This window comes from Triturus cristatus, chromosome 3_2 (assembly GCF_964204655.1).
Source record: "Triturus cristatus chromosome 3_2, aTriCri1.1, whole genome shotgun sequence".
Lineage (NCBI taxonomy): Eukaryota > Metazoa > Chordata > Amphibia > Caudata > Salamandridae > Triturus > Triturus cristatus.
Genome location: NC_140584.1, coordinates 559,949,569 through 559,973,950, shown reverse-complemented (window position 1 = coordinate 559,973,950; position 24,382 = coordinate 559,949,569). Strand labels below are relative to the sequence as shown.

The 24,382-nt window shown below is 48.0% G+C and overlaps 1 protein-coding gene across 1 annotated transcript in view; it reads right to left on the bottom strand.

Moving 5' to 3' along the window:
• The window catches only part of VPS13C (vacuolar protein sorting 13 homolog C), a 2,873,871-nt gene that overhangs the window by 2,161,958 nt on the left and 687,531 nt on the right, over window positions 1-24,382 (bottom strand). Inside the window, exon 21 of the mRNA XM_085648297.1 lies at window positions 6,905-7,031. Coding sequence (XP_085504423.1) covers window positions 6,905-7,031 — 127 coding nt within the window. The remainder of the gene's footprint in view (window positions 1-6,904; window positions 7,032-24,382) is intronic.

Sequence of the window (24,382 nt, the reverse complement as noted above, 5' to 3'; positions counted from 1 at the left end):
AGGGGACCTCAGGAGAAGATAATACATTCCTCCAGGATTTAGACCGCAGATTAAACCAAGAGATAGAAGCTAGTAAGGGGGTACCAGCTCCCACTATTCTAGTTATGGGTGATTTCAATTGTCATCTCTGCCCAGCTTTACTTCCTACGGATGCCGAATGGTCACATTGTCCAGCTAAGAACGAACCCCATTTTTGCCACACACAAGAAGGTATGGCCTTCACCAAACTCTTAGACACCTATGATCTGGTGCACACGATGAATATGATGGTTTTAGATAAAGACGGAATGCTCCCTCCCACTTTTAAGGGTCGAGGTTGCTCGTCATTTATTGATTATATTGTATCATCTAGTTTCTTAAAACATAGGATCATATCTGTAGAGATTGATTGGAGCCCCTTCAGTGATCACAACCCTGTGACAATGGAGCTGTCCTATCTGATTCAGTATAGGAGGGAACAGCAGGGTAGTACCTCCCAGAGAGTAACAGATCAGGGGAGGCGGTTCAGGTGGTCGAAAATAGACGGGGAAAAATTTTACAAATCCCTTATGGACAAGGGGAAAATTCCCATTGATACGTGCCTGGACCCCACAGTGGAGGGACTCCCGTTACTTGAAGCATTTGGACATGTAACTAACCTGGTAGATGGGCTCCTAAAAACAAGCGCCGCAGTAAGGAAAATTGATTGCCCGAGGTGGTTCGATAATGACTGTTCTCGTGCCTTAAGGGAACTTAAATGTAGTCTTAAGAAAAGGCCAAGGGACAAAAAAGAAGTAGCCCAGTGCAGATTAATGTATAAGAAGGAGATTAAGAGAAGGAAACAAACTCTCCAGGGTGAAGTATGGTCTGATCTAAGAGAGGCTGCAGAAAGGAGAGACATTACTGAGTTCTGGAGAATAATTAATAAACCTTGTTTCCAGGACAGCAATGCTCCAGAGATCGGGACAAATATTCTCCCGGCTCAATGGCTCGCACACTTTAAGGGCCTATATAACTACAGATCAGCACTCGCTCCAGAGGAGGGGGAGATAGCTAAGCAGGGGCCGGAAGTAGACTTCACTTTAAAAGAAATCACTGTGGGAATTGAGGGGCTGACAAAAAACAAGGCCCCCGGTCCGGATGGGACACCACCGGACCGGTTTCTGAGTAATGTTGAGCTATAGGCCCCAATACTCACTAGAGTGATAAATACAGCCTGTAGGTTCGGCCTTCTTCGAACTTGGTCCATGGCTATAATTGTCCCGATTTTTAAAAAGGGGAATAGGGACAACCCACAATGTTATCGACCAATTTCACTGATCGATGTGTCAGCTAAAATTTTGGGTCGGGTAATCCTGAACCGTCTCACTGAGTGGACTGAGGAGAATAATATCATCTCGGACACCCAGTATGGGTTCAGAATAGGGAGATCCACAAGTGACCAATGCCTGAACCTGTATATGCTGGTAGCGAAATACACCAAGGCCAGCAATGAAGCTATCTACCTGGGGTTCATGGATTTGGCAGCTGCTTTCGATCACGTGAATAGGCATAAACTCTGGGCAATGATGACACAGTTGGGGATAGATTTGGGCTTGATTAACATTTTGAGGGAATTACATAGGGACACCTCCGCAATGGTACGTTATAATATGGAGGGGGGGCTGACTGAATCCTTCCCATGTACCAGCGGGGTGAGGCAAGGTTGTATTCTGGCCCCTTTTTTATTCTCGCTCTATATTAACAATTTGGAGAAGTCCCTGATCAATCTAAAAACTGATTGCCCAAGTGTGGGATCGCGTCCTATCCCGGTACTTTTATACGCGGATGACGCGGTCCTGCTTGCACGAACCCCTAAGAGCCTACAGCTCCTAATAGACGGATTTGTAAAGTTCATGGAAACTTTAGACCTGTCGGTTAACCTGGGCAAATCATACGTGATGCTAGCTGGTAAAAAACCCTACACTAACTTTTCCTATAAAATAGGAAGTCACACACTAGATAAGGTACAGTCTTTCTCGTATCGGGGCCTATTATTCGATGGTTCTTTACAATTCAAGCCCCTGGTGGAGGAACGTTGTTGTAAATTGATATCCTCCAAGGGTGCTATTGCACGCTATGGGCGGAGAGTGGGGCGTTGGTCCCCGGAACAAATAATGAATCTTTATGGCTCTATTTGTTGCTCAAAGGCCATGTATGGTGCAGAAGTGTGGGGTTTTGCTAACATCCAGCAGTTACAGCGGGAGGAAAACAAAATTTTACGCTCAATATTGAAGATACCGCAGAGTACCCCAGCTGTAATAGCCCATAGTGAATTAGGGAGGCCATATCTAGAAGACCTGGTTAAACTCAGACCCATTTTGGCATGGTTGAAAATTTGGTTAAACCCCGAGGCGACTTTAGGAAGACAAATTATAAGTGATTGTATGGGAAGGGACAAAAGCATGAGTATACCATGGCTGAAATATGTAATGACTAGCCTGGAGAACCTTGGTCGTAAGGATCTATTCTTAAAACCAGAGACGATTGTAGCACAAGACAAGTTGCTGATCAAGAAATTATTCCTGGACCAGAGAACCACAGGTAGAGCAGTGGCTGAAGGGATTAAATGCACTGTGAGTGCCTATAGCCTGGTAAAAAACTCTGAGGGAATGGAGCCATACCTTTGTCTCATGCAGAACGCCTAGGATAGATTTTTAATGACTCGTTTTAGGCTCAATCTTTTACCTTATTTACTGGCTTATCCACCAGGTTTTACATTTCCGATTGAGCAGAAGGGTGCCTGCAGCTGCGACAATAGGTCTCCGCAGGACACCCTTCATTTTGTACTTTTGTGTCCTTTCTATGCAATGCCTAGGCGTAGATTTCTGGTGGGAATTCTAAAGCAAGCCAAATTTGCACATGCTAAAGATGCACTAATCTTCTTGCAAAGAGCGGTCAATCCTTTAACACTATGCAATATTATGAATTTTATTACAGTCGCGGTGCGACTAAGGGTAACTAGAGAGTTGGCCTGATTGTCATTATTTCAAATGAAATGTTCCACCTAGTCTGTTTTTTACTATATAGGCAGTATCAGTCTGGATTCTGGTTGTGATTTAATTGTATTTTTAACTGTTTGTATATATGTGCTTTTATGATGTTTTTTAATCATCGAATAAAGAATGACTGACTGACTATGCAATTTCCTCTGTGGGCTTACTTGAGTCAGGTCTAAAATGGCCAGGTCATCTGCATGGAGAAGCGTGTATGTCCACAATTTTTGGCGCGGAGGAGATGGTGGGAGCAAGGGCTTTAGGGAGGTCTTCAAGAAAAAAGGAACACGGCGCAGGGGCCAGGATGCAGCCCTGCCTTAGCCCATTTTCTAAGGGTATTTTTTCATTAAGTCTCCATTTAAGTCAAGCTCGACTTGAGCCCAATTACGTGAATGTAGTTCTTGAAGTATTGCTAGTAGGCTAGTGGGAATTGCCAGATGTAGTTTCTCCCACAGAATACTCTGATCCACCTGATAGAAGGCAGAGCTAAAGTCGACTAAATAACAAAACAGAATCCCTGTTGTTTCCATCTCCTTTTGCCCCAGGGCCCACAAGCTGAACTAGTGATCAACCATCTAATGCACTTGCTTGAAGCCTCCTTGTTTCAGTGGGACAACGTCATTGCACTCAATCCAGTTTTGAGAAGATGAGAATACCTTTGAGTACAATTTTGCACTGACGTCAAGCAGGCTTATTAAGCAGAAATTATCCCGGACGTTCGTCTCCCTTTTATATAGTTTGATTATTGCATCCTTCCAGATTGGTGGTAATATACCTGACCTTGTTATAGATACAAAAACGTTTGAGAAAAAGACTGTCCACCACATAGGGTTGGACTTTATTGCAATTGCGGGGAGGTTTTCTGACCCAGTTGCCTTGATTAGATTTAGGGAGGATATCAGTTTTATGAAAGATTGAGCAGAAAATTAATCCAGGTTACCTCTCTGGATTTGTAAATAATAAATAGCCAACCCAAGCCTTTTCTGGGACCATGCACCTTAAAGGTGAATTCGACTCACTACACCATATTTGAACTACCTTACAAAATGTATTCCTATCTTTATCCAGTAGGGTGCTAATCATAATGTCCCAGTTTGACTGATAATAAGCCTGCTACTTAGCACGAATCAAGGCCTCGTACTCCTTTTTTATGCAGTTTTAGGCTCCATTGAGAGCCTCCAAAGAATGCCTCACCATTCCTACTTTCCTCAGCTTCTTCCTAGCGACCAATCACTTCTTATCGAATCAGGGCTGTTTAGAGGTCCACCAGGCTTATTCTTTTGGCCTCATAATTGCACAATCTAACTATGGGGGTCAATCGTTTGCCTCTGCAATGGTCTCAGAGTACCAATACAGAATTTTGGGTCCCGGATCCCCCATAGCTTCAAGTCATTGCGCACCTGGTATTATGAAAGTAGGGACATGTATCTTTTGTCTATTCTTGTAGTTAATCATTTTGGGAAGAATACTTCAGTTGGAATAACTTGCTCCCTTTGATGAGGAGCTGCAAGTAAAGCCGATTTTAAGCCCCAATGGTCACTGCCCCAATTCTTAAGACCTCAAAGCTTGAAAAGATGTCAAAAAAATCACGCCTCTATAAACAAGTAATCAACTGGGCATCTCCGACTGCCATGCACAAACGTTTGGGCTACCCGCATATACCTCCTAAATTGGTCGTTTAGGCAGACAAATCCTAACTCAAAGAGATTTTATAACTTGCAGGTCATACTTTGATTGGGTGCACTCTGGAAAAATCTAATTGGGGAGTCTGTAGCTTTCTAACATGTCGCTGCCACCGACCTCTACCTGGGCTGGGGCTAACTGGTAATTGAAGTACCCTAATAGTAGAATCGGAGGGGGGATCTGAGAAGTCTTTCAAAGCCAACAAATCCCTCTGGAATACCTCCCACATCTCCTTTCAGATCTCACATTGGTTTACATAAACTTTGACAATTATTAAGCAATTTAGCCGGTTGCTCCCATCGTACAGGTCCAGGAACCAAGTCAAGAGCCAGTCACTACTTGTCGGAATAACTCTTGCTCCTTTGCTGCATTTTGTTAATACCAATGTCATCAGCCAACCTTGTAAGTGCCCTGGCCCCCCTTTTGCTACCCCTTTTTAAAACTGCATAAACCCGCTCAGATGAATTTGGTCACCCACAAATCAGGTCTCCTGAAAACAAATTATTTCGTTCCCCTCCCAGATTGTAATAAGATCAACAGTTCCTTTTAGGTTTCCTAACCCATGAACATTACAAGTAAAAACTCCCAAGCTGGTGAGTCTAGCAACTACCTAATCAACCTGCCTCCCCACGAGGAGACACTCTCCCTATTGACGCTTAGATGCGCAAATCTATTGCGAAGTGTGAGTGGGTCTACCACTCCTTCTCTTGAGTGGGCTGAAACAGTTTGAACCCAGCCATATGCAAATCAGTCTTCAACCTGTGCCTCATGGGAACAGTCCAGCCCGAATTGCCAAACCAGGTCCTCCCTGGACTGGAAAGGGATACCTCAGTGCAGGAATAATTTGTTCTGGCACTACTGCACTTCAGGAAACGAGGTGACCTAGATCCTGGGACCGGTAAGGTCCTGATGAAGGCCAGTGTGACTCTGCACTATGGGCACATAATAACGGCTGAAACATGTTGACAAATTGGCAGTAAGGAGGGGTGTAAGGAGCTCATAATCTCTTCCAGTCACCACTACCATTCACGTTTTTATTCCTAGCCGGAGGGTCCAGGAATAAACTTTACGCATAGCGACATCTCTGAACTAGTTTTAATTCACACTGAACTTCCACTTCCGGTGATCCCAGCCGATTTATATATTTTGCTTTTATGTGTTGTGTCCTGTCTTCCCTCTACCCTATTGCTCCACCCCAGGCGTTGGGTTGCGCAGGGGTGTTTTGAAGCAGCCCTATGATGAAGCATGTCACACAATTGTGTGAGTGAGGGCAGTATTTGGAGACATAGCACGTGCCACCACACCTAGAGATATGTTATCACCCTCTACTCCTTTTGGTGTGTTTAAGTTGTTCCTTGGGGGGCCGTAGTAGAGGGGTTTGTATCCCTCACCCCTTCTATTTTGAGTTGAAGGCCCCTCCTTGAGGTGACATCTGCTAAATCAGCTACAGTGGTTCAGGGTATTACGTCATGTGAAACATACCACTAAAGTTATACATAAAGTACTTTCAGAACAGAAAGAAGAAAAGAAAATAACGAAAGGTTACACAGAACAAATGATTAAGACTATAATTTATAGTGTAAACACAAAAACAATGGCAGAGGGAAGGGTTAAGCAAAACATTTCCCACATATAACAGGAACAAAATTGCAATGTATGCTTCCTCTTTTTATATTTTGCCAAAGGAAGGCGTCAACGGTGTTTCAACCTTGTTAACTCATCAGGTCATCATCAGGACAGAAAGTCCTGCTAGCGGACTTAACTGTTGGAAAAATCAGTTTGGAAATATATATCCACATCTGCCTGTCCTGCTGTCTGCTGGACCAATCCTGCTATAACAAACACTCTATGTAATTGTTCAAATGTGAGTTCAAACATGGCACAAATGTTAACAAACAAAACTTCACCTTTAAGGAATTCCCTATTTCTGCTAGTTTCATCAATTTTAAATTTCCTTGCACATTGCAAACATTAGAGATTTCTCTTTTATCTAGGAAAAGTCTTCCGGAGAACTAACATGCATTGAGGTGAGAAACCAAAAGGAAATTTCGGAACTTTCTCTAATTTGTGAAATTTCTAAAGTCTCATCACACTTCTAGATTTCTTTTTCCTCTATGTCGAAAGCATATTTCTTAGGGAGTCTTCAATGCAGAAATGTCCATATCTTAAGGTCATTTTTTTTAACGTTGTTAACATGCATTTTATACCTGGTCTGCTGAAAAGTAACTGCACGCTTTTCAGCTTGACATCGAAATTGTCATATGCTTCATCCATTAGCTCTTCCAGAGATGAAATGTTGGTAGTTCGATTAGCTCCTTTATTTATACTGTTGAGCTGTGATTAAATAAGGATCAATAAAAAATGGTTATTCTAGATAATAAAACTAAATATCAATCAAAGCGGAGTCATCCGCACAGTTCGGCAAGAATATGGCTATGGTTTAATATGCAAGACGGGTCTACTTAGTGCTAAAAATGAACATTGGCAGATATCTTCAATAACCATCACTGATAGCTATACAATACACTGACATTCCATGCTTTCAAAATTGCAGATGTGTGCAAAGTGACTGCTATGGTTTGTGATGTTCTCAGGAATTCCTAAAGATGGATATATATATCTCAAGGAAAGTAAAAACTTAAACATTGATTCTTTTTCTTACATTTCCTGTTTCCATATGTAATGTAATATATGCTATTTAATATACACACTGATCCAGTGATCAATTCTTTGCAATATCAGTGATCCGGCTCGTCTTCACACCAGTTTTGCGATGCTTATGTACTTAATCAAGAACAATTTATTAAATGTATATACTCCTGACAAATACTGAGTAACCGCCTTTAAGTATGTATTAGAATCCTGGCAAAAACTGGGACGAATATTCTAATGTACAAAAATCTCCTCATTTGGTTCAATAGCACTGTGCTTACTCCAGATCACCATTTTCTCAAAAACAAAAAAAATAAAAATGTTCATAGATATTTGATATTTAGATTATCAGGGTTATCCGTTATACTGAGCTTTTCCTTGAACATCAGAAAGACAAGAGTATACAAACATGATTGAAAAAATCCTAAGATTCATTGCAGTACTCCAGAACAAGATTATTACCTCTAAATATTTCCGTACTCTGTCAAAGACTAGCTCCTACAACATTCCTCTGAAACAGTATATTACATCAAGATAAAAAACACTAGAACTTCATATGACAACCACTACATGGGCGTAATGCAAGCCCCTGTGGCGCAGAGGAGGGCCCAACACTTCAGGAGGCCACATTACGCCTACCGCCAATGAATATCTGTGAGATATGGAAGAATCGGGGCACCTCTTCACATTCTGCAGAGAGGCCCCATCTTTTTACGTTACGCCATTTACCACTGGACATGCCCTCAAATGGACCTGAAAATGACTTTGCACACTGTTTTAGATCCTGTCTATTCGTAAGAGCTTGAATGCAGGTCAGCAACTCGATCAGCCTGCATCAAGATGGATTACTTGAATTGTTGTTTGCTCAGGAATTCCCATCTAGACCCATTTGATTAATATTTATATGCTGCATGTGAGGAAAAATTGCATAGCAGACTCAAGGGAATTTTGCTACTCTTAATCATGTCACTATGCCAACACATTTTTCCCAGAAGTTTAAAACTCCATATGTCACTCTAGTTAACTACTCATCTCGGCTAATATAAATCAATTTGGTTGTGTTGGAAATTGGCTTACTGGCTGAGGGTTCAACACAAATACACCCCAAATTAAGCTATGCTTCACCCACTGGTAGTTTGGCATAAAAGCAGTCAGGCTTAACTTAGATGTATTGTGTAGAGTACTTATGCAGCACTTCAAACAGTAATAAAGTGAAAACACAACACAAGAAAAACCAAATTAGAAAAACAGAGTAAAATTTAATAAATAAGTTGACACTAAACCAACAAAAATCAAAATCAGTAGAACCAGAGATATGCAATTTTAAAGATTTAAGTGTTAAAAGTACCTAGAAACACAAAGCACCAACTGTGGCGATCTGGTTACTTTAGCCCAGGACAAAGACACAAGCTCAGGCTGACCGGGATGGAGTGAGGACCGGATACAGGGAACAAGTTAGGCTCACTGTACAAGAGTACCTTAACCCCTTCAGTGCCCGCCCCTTTCCCCGCCCTGTGCCGGCGCTTTCATTAGCGGGCGGGGTTTATGACGAGCTGGTCTCGTCATGGGCACAGCGCAACCGCGGCCCATGACGAGACCAGCTCGTCATGGGCACCGAAGGGGTTAAATACTGGCTGCCGAGCATTGCAAGATCCTGTGTCGAGAAAGGGTCACACAGAGGCGGTTCAGAGGAGAAGCGATGCAAGTTCCTACATCTTCGTCAAGGATGCCATTGATGAGGTGTTTGCTACGCAAAGTCTTGTGTTAAGGATGCATTGCGCACCGGCTGGTTCTGAAGAAGTTGTGGGGCTTGGATGCAGAGTCGGGCGTCATTGCTAAGGATGCTGTCGATAATGGGCTTGTGATGTGAAGGCCTGCACCAAGAATGTGTCGCACCAGCGGTGGTTCCAAAGCAGAGCTGCGAGGAGATGTGGCGTGCTGCATCGGTTCTGCCCACCGGACCACAGCTGAGCTGACTGAGCACCTTCAGGCCCACTCCCACGGGTCCAAGACTGGGGTGGCACAACATGGGGGGGTCGGGTGACAGCAGACAGAGTCCAGGTGCTGGGTTCAAGGTGGTTACATCCTTCTGTCCCTAAGGCTCTGATCAGGAAGCAAGTCAACTAGCCCTTGAAGTCACTCTGGTGGTCCTGGGTTCAAAATGTAGGTCCAGTCCTTTCACTCAGGCAGCAAGGCAGCAGGATAGCAAGGTAACAGAGCAGCAGTCCTTCTTGCAGAGCAGTACAGCACCCCTTCTGAGTCTTCCACAGGGATACTGAAGAGTTGGGTCTGAGGGCTCAATATTTATACCTGGTGCCCACTTTGAGGTTGGAGAAGGTTCTGGAGGTTTCCATACCCAGAGATGCTTGGAATTTCCTGCCTCTCTGCCCTGGCCCCAGATTGTCAGGGGTTGCAATCGGCTAGTGTCAAAGCCTTTGTGAGGGTGCTCAGGCAGAGCCTTTGTGATGCGCAAGTGTGGTAAGTGACAGCTCCCCCATCGAGTCAGTGATTGCCCATCCTGCCAACACCTATGGCCCTTTGTTCCACTGTCTGGGAGCACTGCACAAAGACCAACTGTCAGTTACACCTAGTCGTGAACGAGTAAACAGGTTGCAAGGACCTATTGGTTAGGACAAGAAAATGCCAACTTTCTAAAAGGGGCATTTTCAGAAATGTGACTTAAAGAACAAGTTACTGACCTTCGGTAACGATGTATCTGTAAGAAACATTAGTTAGTTAGATTCCTCACCTTAGTATATCCCCAGTCGTCAGGCTGGATCCGGAAAGACTTTTGTAGCAATACCCCTTGCGCGACGCTAGGCGTCGTCTGCGGCTCCGCGTCCGTCGTCGGCGTCGTGCGCCGGAATGACGTTGTCTGAGTACTTAGACGCCGCACTCGCGCGCTGACGTCAGTTCTTATACATAGCTTTCCGCGCCAGGGACGCTGAGCCATGCAAGAGACCGACACTGGTGCCAAAAAAACTAGGGCCCTGAAAGGGAGAACCTTAACCCTAGATGTCGGTTCGCAGAACGGGGAGGCTGGGTGGGTAGGTGAGGAATCTAACTAACTAATGTTTCTTACAGATACATCGTTACCGAAGGTAAGTAACTTGTTCATCTGAAAGAAACACGTTAGTTAGATTCCTCACCTTAGAATAAATACCCCAGCAATACCAACGCCGGAGGTGGGCCTGCGAACCAAGATCACACCAGAAAGTCCTGGAGAACAGAACGGCCAAAGTAGCCATCTCTCCGGACTTGGCTGTCCAGACAATAGTGCTTTGCGAACGTGTGCAGTGAAGCCCACGTCACCGCCTGACAGATGTCCTGCAAGGGGACTCCCCGTCCCAGGGCAGTTGTCGCCGCTGTGGCCCGGGTGGAATGGCTCTCAGCCCAACAGGAGGGACCTTTTTCGCCAGGGAATAGCTGAGTTTAATACACAACGCGACCCATCGCAAGATGGTCCGCTTGTGCACAGCTTTGCCCTTCTTCGCACCTACATATCCAACAAAAAGTTGGTCGTCCACCCGGAACTGTTTTGTGCAGTCCAAATAAAATGACAGCGCACGTTTTGGGTCCAGACGGTGGAGCCTCTCTTCATCTTTTGAAGGATGCGGAAAGAAGGTGGGCAGCGTGACAGATTGCCCGATGTGAAAGGGAGTCACGACTTTAGGAAGAAAAGGACGTGTTCGGAGGACAACCTTATCAGGGTGATACGAAAGGAAGGGAGGGAGGGAGGCTTAGCTGACAGAGCCTGGAGCTCACTCACTCACCTAGCGGAGGTGATAGCCACCAGGAAGGCAGTTTTCAGAGTCAGTAGACGAATGGGACAGTTGTGAAGGGGCTCAAAGGGAGCGCACATCAGAAAAGTGAGAACAAGGTTCAAGTCCCACTGAGGCATTATGAAGGGAACAGGATGGAACATATGAGTAATGCCCTTGAGAAAACGTGAGACAACAGGGGACTTGAAAAGAGAAGGCTGATCAGGAAGCCTTAAGAAGGCAGAGATTGCAGCAAGATAACCCTTCAAGGTGCCCAGAGCAGAGCCCTGCTGGGACAAAGAAAGAAGAAAGAGTAGAACCTCAGAAAGAGGGGCAGAAAGGGGATCCACAGCCTTTGCTGTGCACCATGCCACAAATTTGTTCCACCGGCAGGCGTATACCGTCTTTGTGGAGGGACGCCTGGCTGCCAGAATGACATCACAGACTTCAGGAGGCAAGTCAAATGGGATCAACTGTCGCCGCTCAATCTCCACGCATGGAGGTGGAGGCTGGACAGGTTTGGGTGGAGGACCGTCCCCTGCTGCTGCGACAGAAGGTCCTCCTGAAGAGGCAGTCGTATCGTGGGATCGATGGACATACTGAGTAGCTCGGGATACCAGTACCTTCGTGCCCAATCCGGAGCCACCAAGATGACTTGGGCACGGTCGCGCCTGATCTTCTTCAGCACTCTGGGCAGAAGTGGTATAGGCGGAAAGGCGTACAACAGACCGCATCTCCACTCGCGACGAAAAGCGTCTCCAACGTGCAGAACTGCTGACATTGCGCATTCTCTTCGGTGGCGAATAGATCTAACCAAGGCTCTCACCACTGCAGAAAGAGACCTTGCGCCACGTCCGAGTTCAGACGCCATTCATGATCCATCATGCACCGGCGGCTGAGTTCGTCTGCTCTGGCGTTCAGAGAGCCCGCCAGATGTTGAACCACCAGGGTGATGCCCTGATGTTCCAGCCAGGTCCAGAGGCGCAGAGCCTCCTGACAAAGGGTCCACGACCCCACCCCGCCCTGTTTGTTGCAATACCACATGGCGGTGGTGTTGTCCGTGAATACCTGCACGACACTTCCCCGGACAGAGGGAAGGAAGGCTTTTAGTGCAAGTCGGATCACCCTCAGCTCCAATAGGTTGATATGGAGCCGAGTCTCCGCCGGAGACCAGAGTCCTCTGATCTCCGCCTCTCCCATATGGCCAGAGGGACGCATTCGTCACTACGACATGCTCCGGTTGGGGTAGGGAGAGGGATCTGCCGCTGACCCAATCGCGATTCGTGAGCCACCACTGCAGCTGGCTCGCAGTGCCCTCCGAGATCAAGACATGGTCGGACAGGTTGCCTCGATGCTGGGCCCACTGAAACTTCAGGTCCCACTGCAGAGCCCGCATCCGCCACCTGGCGTGAGGTACCAACAGGATGCAGGAGGCCATCAGCCCCAGAAGCTGCAGCACCAACCTAACCGAAACCCAGGACAGAGGCCGGAAGATGGAAATCAGGGCCTGAATGTCCCAGACCCGCTGTTCCGGCGGATAGACACGGAACTGCGTCGAATCGAGAACCGCCCCAATGAAAAGGAGCTTCTGGGAGGGACTCAGGTGCGACTTCGGCACATTGATGGAGAACCCCAGCGAGTGCAGGAGGTCGGTCGTAGTCTGGAGGTGGGAGACGACTTGCTGGGGCGAGCCCGCCTTCAACAGCCAGTCGTCGAGATAGGGGAAGACTGGAACCCCTGATCGGCGCAGATGAGCTGCGACCACCGCCATTACTTTCGTGAACACCCGAGGGGCACTGGTGAGGCCGGAAGGGAGCACGGTGAACTGAAAGTGCTCCTGACCCACCGTGAACCGCAGGTAACGTCGGTAGGCCGGCAGGACGGGGATGTGGAAATAAGCGTCCTGCAAGTCCAACGCTACCATCCAGTCTCCAGGGTCTAGGGCAGGCAGAACCTGAGCTAAAGTGAGCATCTTGAACCGGTCCTTCCGGAGGAAGCCGTTGACGCTCCTGAGGTCCAAGATCGGGCGTAGGCCCCCTTTGCCCTTCTTGGGAACCAGAAAGTAGTGGGAATAACAACCACAACCTACTTCTGGACCAGGAATGCGCTCGACGGCCTCTTTGGCCAAGGGGGCCTAAACTTCCTCTCGTAGAAGATGCAAATGATCCCCCGACATACGGTGGTTCAGCGGTGGCATGGCTGGAGGGGTCGTCTCAAAGGGGAGGGAGTAGCCCCTTCAGACGATTTGCAGCACCCACCTGTCCAACGTGATGGAGCGCCAGTGGAGCAGGTGATGGCGAACCCTGCCGCCCACTGGCGTTGAATGGGCCTGAAAGCTCGGACTAGGAAGGCTTTGAGGCGGATGCTGCCGGGGTGGATGTGGACTGACCGGCACGTTGACCTCCAGTACCGCCTCGGCGGACTCCATGTCCGCAACCAGGTTGGTTCTGCGGCCGGTGGCTGGGCGGACGTGAGGAGGCACCCCTTCCTTGGCCACGAAAGGGACGAAAGGCGGAAGTTTGCGGCGGCGGGGCCGAAAGACCCAAGGACTTGGCCGTGGCCCGGGAGTCTTTGAACCGAGCCAGCGCACTGTCCGCCTTCTCACCAAAAAGGCGAGTGCCATCAAAGGGCATGTCCATGAGGGAACTTTGGACATCCCCCGAAAATGACGTGGACCTCAGCCAGGCGTGACGCCGAAGCGCCACCGTGGTGGAAATCGCCCGACCCAGCGAGTCCGTGGTGTCAAGTCCACACCGTATGGCATGTCGCGCTGCATCTCGCCCGTCAGCAAGTGCCTGAGAGTGACGTGTCCGGGCCTCCTCCGGACACAGGGGCAGCACATCCTCCACCGTATCCCACAGAGAGTGGGAATAACGGTCCAAAAGGCAAGCGGTATTTTAAGACCGCAGCCCCAAACTCAGGGACGAAAACAGTTTCTTGCCAAACTGTTCCAACCTCTTGGATTCCCGATCCGGAGGAGCGGACGGGAAGGAGGATTGGGAAGTGGAGGCCTGGATAACCAGACTCTTGGGGTGGAGTGTTGGGAGAGGAAACTGGGGTCGCCCGGAGCAGGGCGGTGGCGCCGGGCAACGTTTCGGTCCACAGGAGGGACTGTGGAGGGCTTGGACCAAGTGCCCTGCAGAACGTCAATGTGGGCCTCATTAAACTGCAGCAGAGGCTCAGTGGAGCTTGCTGTCGGTTGAAGGACCTCTGTGAGGACGTTAGTCCTCACGGCCACAGCAGGCAACTCCAGCCCTAGGACTTCGGCCGCCTTGCGCAGCACCACTGAAAAGACTGCACCCTCCTCCGAGGCCACAGTCGGAGGAGAGATGAAACCAGCGTCCGGGGAGGTATCCAGACCGCTGGCATCCCCCAATTCCTCTGCCCAGTCCTGAGAAAGTTGGGCCTGAGCGGCAATAGGGTGTTCAGACCCCTCCCAGTCGCCCTCGTCATCTGATTCCCGATAAACAGGAGGAATGATCGGAGCCGGGCAGTAGATGAAGCGTTCACCAATCGGCGCCGGTAGCGGCGCCGCGCCGGCGTCGGGCCCAGACCGGGGCTAAACTGGGGAACGACATCGTCCGGGGACGGCGTCGGGGGTGGAACAGGTGTCGGCAGAGGAGGCGTCGTGAGGTCGACCGGCGCCAACCGAGATCCAGGCCTGGATCCCTCGGGGACCTGCGGTGGCGGGGCCGGAGCCGTCAATGGCGCCGTGGCCAGAGCCGCCGGCATGCGAGGTCGCCCATTCGAACCTGCGGGGCCCGAAGGCGCGCCTACAGGTGTCGAGGGCGGAGCCAGGACCACCCTGACCCTCAGCCGAGTCGCGCGACCGGCAAGGGGAGTCCGAAGAGCGATGTCGTCTCTTGGACTTCTTGGAGTGCTTTACCCGAAGACCCCGACGAGCGATGACGATGGCTGCGGCTCCGCGATCGGTCCTTGGACCTCCTCCTGGACCGGGACAGAGAGCGGCGCAGAGCCGAGTGCCGAAGCTCGAGAAGCTTACGGGACCGCTCCCGCCTAGCTTTCGACATCAAGGCCTGGCAATCAAGGCACGACTCCGCGTCATGGTCGGCCCCCAGGCAATAAAGGCATCGGCGATGGTGATCCGTCACCGACATCAGGCGATGACAGGCGTCACAGGCTTTGAAACCAGGCATCCTACCGGCACCAGAGTCGAGTCGATGGACCCAAAGAAGTCAAAAAAGTTAGTCAAAAAATGACTAGGGGCAAGCTCTTCCCGGATCGGCGCTTACTGGCACGGAAAAAAGAAGAACTGACGTCAGCGCTCGAGGGCGGCGTCTAAGTACTCTGACAACATCATTCCGGCGCACGACGCTGACGACGGACGCGGAGCCGCAGACGACGCCTAGCGACGCGCAAGGGGTATTGCTACAAAAATCTTTCCGGATCCAGCCTGAAGCCTGGGGATATTCTAAGGTGAGGAATCTAACTAACGTGTTTCTTTCAGATATCCAACTTTACCATTAAAGAGAGATCTAAATTGCAATTTTTCAAACACCAAATGTGATATTCCTACCTGATCCCAGTTGAAAGTTATCACTTACTAAAGGTAATAAGTTAACCCAATGTTATCCTATGGAAGAGGTAAGGCTCAGTAGAGAAAAACACGTATAAAGGTTTTTCACTACCAGGACATGTGAAGCTTAAAAGTCTATGGCTTATTTAGGGGCTACTCCAGGGGTGACATTTGAATTAAAAGGAAGGTTTGGTCCTGGAAAGAGGTTTATCTTGCCAGGTCGATATAGCAGTTTAAAACCGCAAACAGTCTTCAATGGCAGGTCTTGTACATGTTAAAAGGGCTACTGGAGTGGGTGGCACAATGAGTGCTGCAGGTCCATGTAAAGCCAATACCAGAGTTACGAATTTTTTAATTAAAATATAGTGCTTAAAAGCAAATAGTGCTTAGGGGTTACTTGAGGTTACGCTGGACCAGGGTAAATCCAAACTTCAGGCTGACCGCAATGGCAGGCAGGCCAGCTACAGGACTCGCGCAGGTCACGCTGAAAATGTTCCTTGGATGGAGCAAGCGTAGACATCGAAGACTCGATGCATCTGTTCCAATCCGTGCAGAGGATGAAGGATTTGTTGACAAAACCCTTTATGATGCAGGCGCTGAATCATTGTCGAGCCGTGCTGTCCGTTGTCGATCGCTCCTACGCTGGAGTCAAAAGGCAATGCATTGGTTACGAACAGCGCAAAGATGTCACTGCATCAAATGTGATGGTTCTATACAGCAGAAGGCACCTTTCAAAGGCCCAGGACTGGATTAGCATCACTGTGACTCACAGATGGCTGAGTCCAGCAGAGTTGCAATCCTTGTAGCATGGCAATGTTTACTCCTGGCAGAGTTCTTCACACGTCTAGTAGTGTACTGTCTTGGTAGGGTCAGAGCTGCAGTATTTATACCCATTTGTAACTTTGAAGTGGGGGTGACTTCAAAGCAGGCCTTTTTAGTGCACAGGTCCCCATTTCTTCCCAGTCCTGGCTCCAGACTATAAGTAGGGGGTAATCAGACCCTTGTGTAGGAAACAGGATGCTGCCTATTCAGGTATAAAAAAATTGAGTTACTTACCTGTAACTGCAGTTCTCCAGTATTTGTATCTTTGTCTAAGTGGAAGTCCCACGGTACCATAGTTAAGCAGGATGTCATACTATCATAGGCTATAATGGCAATGCAAAGTCAGTTTGATAGCCTATGTATGTCATTTTTAAAAAAGGCCCACATTTGAACTATAAACAATCGGGAGACTCAGATTATCGAGCACAAGTGGGAATCAATAATCCTGATCTATGAGGGGAAGCCTCCAAGGAGAGGAACATGGGTTGCATATGAATATATGAAAGATGCTGAAGGAAGCTGGCTCTATATGGTGCACTAAAATGAAGTACACTGTGCAGAGAGTCCAGAGGGTCCCAAGCGCCCCCAATTGGTTTACAGAGGCAAAAGTAGATAATATTAATGATCTCTTTTGTGGTAGTGTGGGCAAGCAGTTAGGCTCATCAGAGGTAGTGCTAAGTATTTGTTGCACTCACAGAGGCAATAAATGAGTCACAATCTAAGAAAAAATCAGGGACCAAATTAGAAAAATAACACTTCCTTTTAGATATGTTTTATATATGTTTTAAAGTACAAGTTACTTACCTTCGTTAATGTAATATCTGGTAGAGACACAATCTAGCCACAGATTCCTTAACTTTGTATTCTTCCCAGGTGCCAGTCTGAATCAGGAAATATTTTCAGCAGTACCTATGTGCGCCGGGGACGCCATCATATGTCTCCGGACCTACCTTACACCGAGTAACCTTGGGAAGTATTTTGGGGTGGCAGATGCGGCGTGCCCTAGGTGTGGAACGGTGGGAGCGGAGCTAGGGCATATGTTGTGGGACTGCTCTCACCTGCGAGAATACTGGAGGGCAGTAGGCGAAACACTGGCCGAGGTGACAGACAGGGACTTACAATACACCAAGGCGGTTTGTGTCCTACACTGGTTTCCTCACACACCCAAAAACAAGAATACAAGTACATTTATCGACATTGGCCTCCTGTTAGCCAAAAGGGAGGTGACGAGACTCTGGAAGTCAAAAGCGGGCCCCACACACGAGAGGTGGGCCAAGGAGCTACAGAAATGGGCGGCGAGTGAAAGCACGCTTAGATACCAACTGGCGACTCGCAAGGCTGATGACAGGGCGCTGGCGGCGGCCACGGCATGGGAGGGGTTGGTGCAGGCCCTGCGCAATAGCGTGATGGAGGAGGACGAGACGCCATCCGAGCCCGAGAGAGTCCCTCGGAGCATTCCACCCACACACACACAGTGAATAGTTATGTACTTCTGAATTGTACCCCAGACTAAATACTAAGACCGGGAACAGTCGCGGGCGTGGGCATGGGTGGCGGGGAGGGAGGGAGGGGGGTAGGGGATGGGGGAGAAGCAGTGTTGGGGCGGGGGACGGGGGGGGTGGGGAGGAAAACTCTAAAGCGGAACGTAGACACCCTACCATGTTAGCGGCAAAAGTACAGTTCAAAATATAGTTCAGTATAATGGTACCCTGAACATCGCTGCCCGGCCTCCGAGATGTGGGCTCATGAGCTGTGTACGGCTGTTTAAATGGCCACGAGACATGGCGCTGGTAAAAGCGATGCAGGAAAAGTAAGAATGTACGTTGCTGATAATATCGTTCTGCAATAAAAACGGTTTTACAAAAAAAATCATATGTCTCCGTGATGACGGCATCTCCCGATATGACGCCAATGAAATGGTATGCCAATATCATCCAAAGTGTTTAAGGTAAAAAACCCACATTGATTAACGATGCTTAGATTACATGAAACCCTGCACCCTGAAGCAGAACCATTCTTAAAAAGGGCAACACCCTCCACTCGACAGACCACTCACCAATGGAAGTGAGAGGCATGACCATACCAATACAAGAAACATTAGCAACAAAAAGAAATTTGTCCAGTCAACATTCTGTGAGATAGTGGGTACCGGTATATGAACCAGCATTGATACAGGGTATAACCCTTTGCCTCATAGGTCTGTCAAAGAGTGGGGAGGATGAGCAGGACGTAAGGAATCTGGGGCTAGACTGTCTCTACCAGATATTACGTTAACAAAGTTAAGTAACATGTACATCTGATAGAGACATCTAGCCACAGATTCCTTAACTTTGAATTAAATACCATAGCTATAATCACCGAAGGAGGGTATGCAAACTTATCCTACGACAGTTCTCAAAGAGAACTAGGCGATCAAACCAACAATTGACTAAATGTAAGTAGGAACCGTAGGAAAAGAGCCTGGCTCTTAATAGTACCTATTATCACTGTCACAGAATATGTAAATAATAAACCACTCCATAGGCCCGAAAAAATCAAGCCCTGAGGAAAAAGGTGCAAAAGAACCCTAAACATCCATCTGAAAGTTAACAGATACTATCATCTATCCTCCAAGAGGAAAGAGACATGGACCACAAGGGGCAAGAACAAGGCAAAAACCTTATAATCTGTATTCTTCACATCAATCAATAAATATCAGAGAAGAACAGCTCTGATAAAATCCATAAAGAAGGACTCACAGAACTCATCCCCATTTTACTAAAATGAATGAGCCTCAATACAAAACCGAAGACATAATCTGTACGCCAAGAAAGGAGAAGAACACAATACCTCCCTGGTATAAAGAACATCTGCTTGACCAAACGACCACCCGAAGGTTACATCAAAACAGCTTTGAATCTGGTGTAGGCCTCAATCAGTATGCCAGATGTATAAAATCTTGCCACAAAGATTTGTGTGTGTGTATATATATGTGCGTGTGTGTGTGGCAGGTATCCTGGAGTGGTCCGACAACTCACAATTTCGCTGGCCAATGTCCCCTTCTGGACCGCAAAGATCTACATAACTTTGTCCCCGCATGGCCTTAAGAGCCATGGTCAGCAATCTGAACATGACCTCTAGGCACCAAAGGGAAATGAGGAGAGAGAAGTAACCGCATTTAACACTAAAACCATTTTGTTTTTTTATTTTTTATTTAAAAAAACAAATGTGTAACACATGCACACAGCGGTGTATACACAGTATAGATAATGGCAAAACAGAACTGAAAAAACAGTTCAAAATACTTTATATCATCACCAAGATTGAACAAAAGAATTACCTATGCCCTCCAAGAAAGGAGGAATCTATGAACACTTGTAGTCCAAACAATACAATCATGGTTGTTAAAAATCGAAACACTTAATGCATATGCAATCCGCTTTAAGTAAAGAAAACTAACTGCACAAAATACCTTGGTTAAGAAAAACCAGACAAGAGCGAAATCCAAAGAAAAATAATGGCTATGAGACCACCATAATGGCCCCTAAAGGGCATATGTTATAGTCCAAGAAGGACCCATCCAAAAGCAAACAACTAGAATAGGTAAGTAGTACACATACAATAGCCAAACAATACTTCACATAAAGGAAGGCATATACCATAAAAAGTATGAACTCTTGGGACTAAGCTCCCCATCAGAATAAAATAAAGGACAAATCAGCTATGCAGCTGTAAAGCCCATCCGGAGATCAAACATAGTCAAAACCGGAGGTAAACTCTCTCCCAATAAGAAAGAAGTAGTGCTTAATACTTCAGCACCACAAGCACAACAACAGTTGAGGCAGGAAATAAACCTTTACTCAACTTAAAGATTTACGACTGTGGATGTATAAAAGGGAAGAAAACAAGTTACTTACCTGTAACTTTGGTTCCCCAGTATTGGTAACTTTCATAGATTCTCATGCTTTGTATCATTCCCCGTCGTCGGAATGGGAGCCTCGGTAACAAAATATATATATCTATACATATGTATAACCATAGAAACAAAAGAGAAAAACAGGCCTAGGCCTCATCTCATTTTGTAGTATATCACCCTCTTTGTGTAAAAGAGCCCAAACTTTTGCCAGGGCCAATCAGCACAGCCTCACCCTCTGGAACCTTCCTGAGAGAGCTCAGAGCCTCAGATTTTCGTAGCCGTTGTGCCAACAGCCACTACCTTAGTAAACCGGCAGAGCTTTCCCAGGGGAGGTGGATGGGCGCATGAGAATCTATGAAAGTTACCAATACTGGGGAACCAAAGTTACAGGTAAGTAACTTGTTTTCTTACCCCAGTATTGGAACTTTCATAGATTCTCATGCTTTGTATCAGAATAGCAAGCAGTAGATCACGACAAGCACATTTCAGTAAATACATGGCTTTACAAAATCATCTCAGTGTACATAATAAAACAACCATTACTGAAACCAAATGTGCTTACCAGGATGGAGGGATTGTAGGGAAAGCTCACCTCTCATTGAAAAAGATTCCGGAGGACTGCTTGACCAACAGCAGCGTCAGCTCGTCCCACCGATTCCAGGCAGTAGTGCTTCGTGAAGGTGTGTACACTGCTCCACGTTGCTGCCCTGCAAATGTCCTTAATCGCCACTCCAGCAAAGAGAGCCACTGAAGACGCCATCGCTCTCGTAGAATGCGCCCGGGCCCTTTTATCCAAAGGTTTGCCCGCAGCCTGATGACAGTACTGAATTGCACTGGAGATCCAGCGGGAAATGCCACTCTTGGCGAGCGGTAACCCCTTCCGTGGTGCACTGTAGGCGATAAATAGTTGAGTAGACTTTCTGAAAGAGCGTGTGCGCTCCAGATAGAATTTCAGGCATCTTTGGACATCCAAAGAATGCAATGTTCGTTCCGCTTGAGTGGAAGGACGCGGAAAAAAGGAGTTCAAAATTAAGGGTTCATTCAAATGAAACTCCGAAGGCACCTTCGGGATGAATTTTGGGTTGGTTCTCAAAATCATGACATCCCTCTTGAACTGTAGGAAAGGCTCCACTATAGAGAGAGCCTGGAGTTCACTAACTCTCCTAGCCGAAGTCAATGCCAGGAGAAGGGCTAGTTTCCAAGATAGGAACTTCAAGTCCGCTTTGTGAATCGGCTCAAAGGGCGCTTTCATCAGTTGAGCCAGTACTAGGTTAAGCTGCCAGATAGGCGGAGGTGGCCGGATCGGAGGATACATCCGAAATAACCCCTTAAGGAACTGCTTAACAATCCTTGCAGACCATAGAGATGGCCCCGATGTCTTCCGTCGAAAGCGGGATATGGCAGCCAGATGTACCTTGATCGAAGAGTGCGCCAGACCTGATTTAGCCAGAGACAGGATGTAGGGCAAAATCTGATGTGGCAGGGATTTGTAAGGATGGAGTTTATTCCTCTGGCACCAAAGGCAAAATCTCTTCCATTTTGCCCTGTAGGTCTTATTAGTGCTTGGTGCCCTCGCCTGAGACAGAACATCCCTGCATTCCTTAGACAGATTCAGATGGCGGAATTCTCTGTGTTCAGGAGCCACGCTGACAAGTGAAGTGACTCCGGATCCGGATGGAGGACTTGCCCCTGATTTCTCGATAACAGAGATGGAATCAGTGGCAAGCGAATCGGGCGATCCTGGGAGAGAAGTAGGAGTTCCGAGTACCAGAACTGCCGCGCCCATGCTGGAGCAATGAGGATCATCTTGCATGGTTCTGCCCCGACCTTCCTGAGAACCCGAGGAATGAGGGGAATCGGAGGAAAGGCGTAGCAAAATGCGCCGAACCAAGCAATCGAAAGGGCATTCCCCAGAGACCCTCGCTGGGGAACCTTGCTTGCGTAAAACCGGCACTTGGCGTTCTCCAGGGTCGCAAAGAGGTCTATGGTCGGAGTACCCCATTTCTTGAACACTGCCTCCAGCGTGGCCTGATCCAGCTCCCACTCGTGTGTCCCCTTCGTCTGCCGACTTAGAGCATCCGCTGTGATGTTGAGACACCCCGCTAAGTGCTCGGCTCGCAGAGTGACCCCGTGAGAGATCGCAAATTCCCAGATCACCTGAGTTTCTTTGGACAGCGTCCGCGATCTCGTTCCCCCTTGCTTGTTGATATAGTGCATGGCCGTAGTGTTGTCTGTCCGGACCAGCACTGAACGGTTCTGAAGTCTGGGAAGGAACGCCAGCAAGGCTAAGTGAATGGCCCTCAGCTCCAAAAGATTGATGTGGTGCAGTCTGTCTGCTGGACTCCAGTGACCGCTGACCTGAAGCTCCTGGAGGACAGCTCCCCACCCTTCTAGGGAAGCATCCGTGGTCACCACCATAGGAGAAGGAGGGATTCGGAACGTTAATCCTCCTGCGATGTTCTCCTTCACGAGCCACCATTCGCAGGCTGTGCGCATGGCAGGCGTTATCCATACTTTGTCGTTGAACGACCCTTCTGCCTGACGCCACTGTTTGTCCAACTCCTCCTGTAGAGGGCGCATATGAAGCCTGCAATGCGGTATCAAAGGTATGCAGGATGAGATTGATCCGAGCAAGGACTTGTACTGTCGAACCGATACATGTCTCTTGTGCAGCATTTGACGAGCGGAAGTGGCCAGTTTGCCCTGACGCTCCTCTGACGGACGAGCCGTGCATCGTCTCGTGTCCAGAATTGCCCCAAGGAACTTCCGTGACCTGGAGGGTATCAGTTCCGACTTGGACACATTGAGCTGAAGACCCAAATGGGCGAACAATCTTATGCAAGTTGACACAGCCTGAGACGTTGCCCTGAACGACGGAGCCTTGATGAGCCAATCGTCCAAGTACGGGAACACTTCCAAGGACTGCTTCCTCAGGAAAGCAGCGACTGGTGCCAGCATCTTCGCGAAAATGCGGGGTGCCGACCGAAGGCCAAACGGGAGCACCTTGAACTGGAAATGGCTCTTGCCTACTGTAAAGCGTAGATATTGCCTGTGAGCTGGGTGGATTGGAACATGAAAGTAAGCATCCTCTAAATCCAGGGATGCCAAAAAATCTCTCGGATTGAGTAGTCGTAGAATATCCTGGAGAGTGACCATCCTGAAAGAGAGCTTGATGAGATAGGTGTTGAGCTCCCTGAGGTCTAGTATAGGACGCCATGTATCCTCCGTCTTCCGAACCAGGAAGAACCTGGAATAAAACCCCTTGCCCCTTTGACAAAGTGGCACGGGCTCTATCGCCCCCTTGATGAGAAGCTGGTGGGCTTCGAGATGTAATAGTCGGAGATGTTTCGCTGCACGGGCGTCTGGAGCTCTTGTTGGAGGAAGATCTTGGAACTCCAACGTATGGCCACTCTGAACTATATTCAAGACCCACCGGTCTGATGTTAAACGCACCCAGCTGTCCAGACAAAAAGATATCCTGCCCCCGACCGGTGTTTGTGGTAGGGGAGGAACAGTAGCCAGAGCCAGGAGGCCGCTATTGCCTCTTGGCGTTGTCTCGTCCCTGACGATTCTGACGTCCTCTCTGGGACTGCCGAGAGAAAGACGCCGACTGTCCTTAGCGCTGGCTGGAATATTGACCTTTATTAGGTCTGTCCAGATTGTGAGGAATATTGTCGTTGGTTTCCTCTGTAGTTGGAAAACCCCCGACCACGTGCCCCTTTGAATGGCACTTTGCGGTAGGTCAAAGATCCTAAGGACTTAGCTGTATCGGTGTCCTTTTTAATGCTTTGGAGGGCGTCATCCACATGCTTACCAAAAAGCATCTCTCCGTCAAAGGGGAGGTCCAAGATCTTATTCTGGACCTCCTGGCGAAACCAGGTCGCTTTCAACCAGCCTTGACGGCGCAAGACGGCTGACCCTGCCAAAGCCCTGAAAGCAGTTGAAGCAATGTCCATCGCACAGTCGATGACTTCCGAAGAGCATCGTTCCCCCTCCATCAGCACCTGTCTGGCTTCAT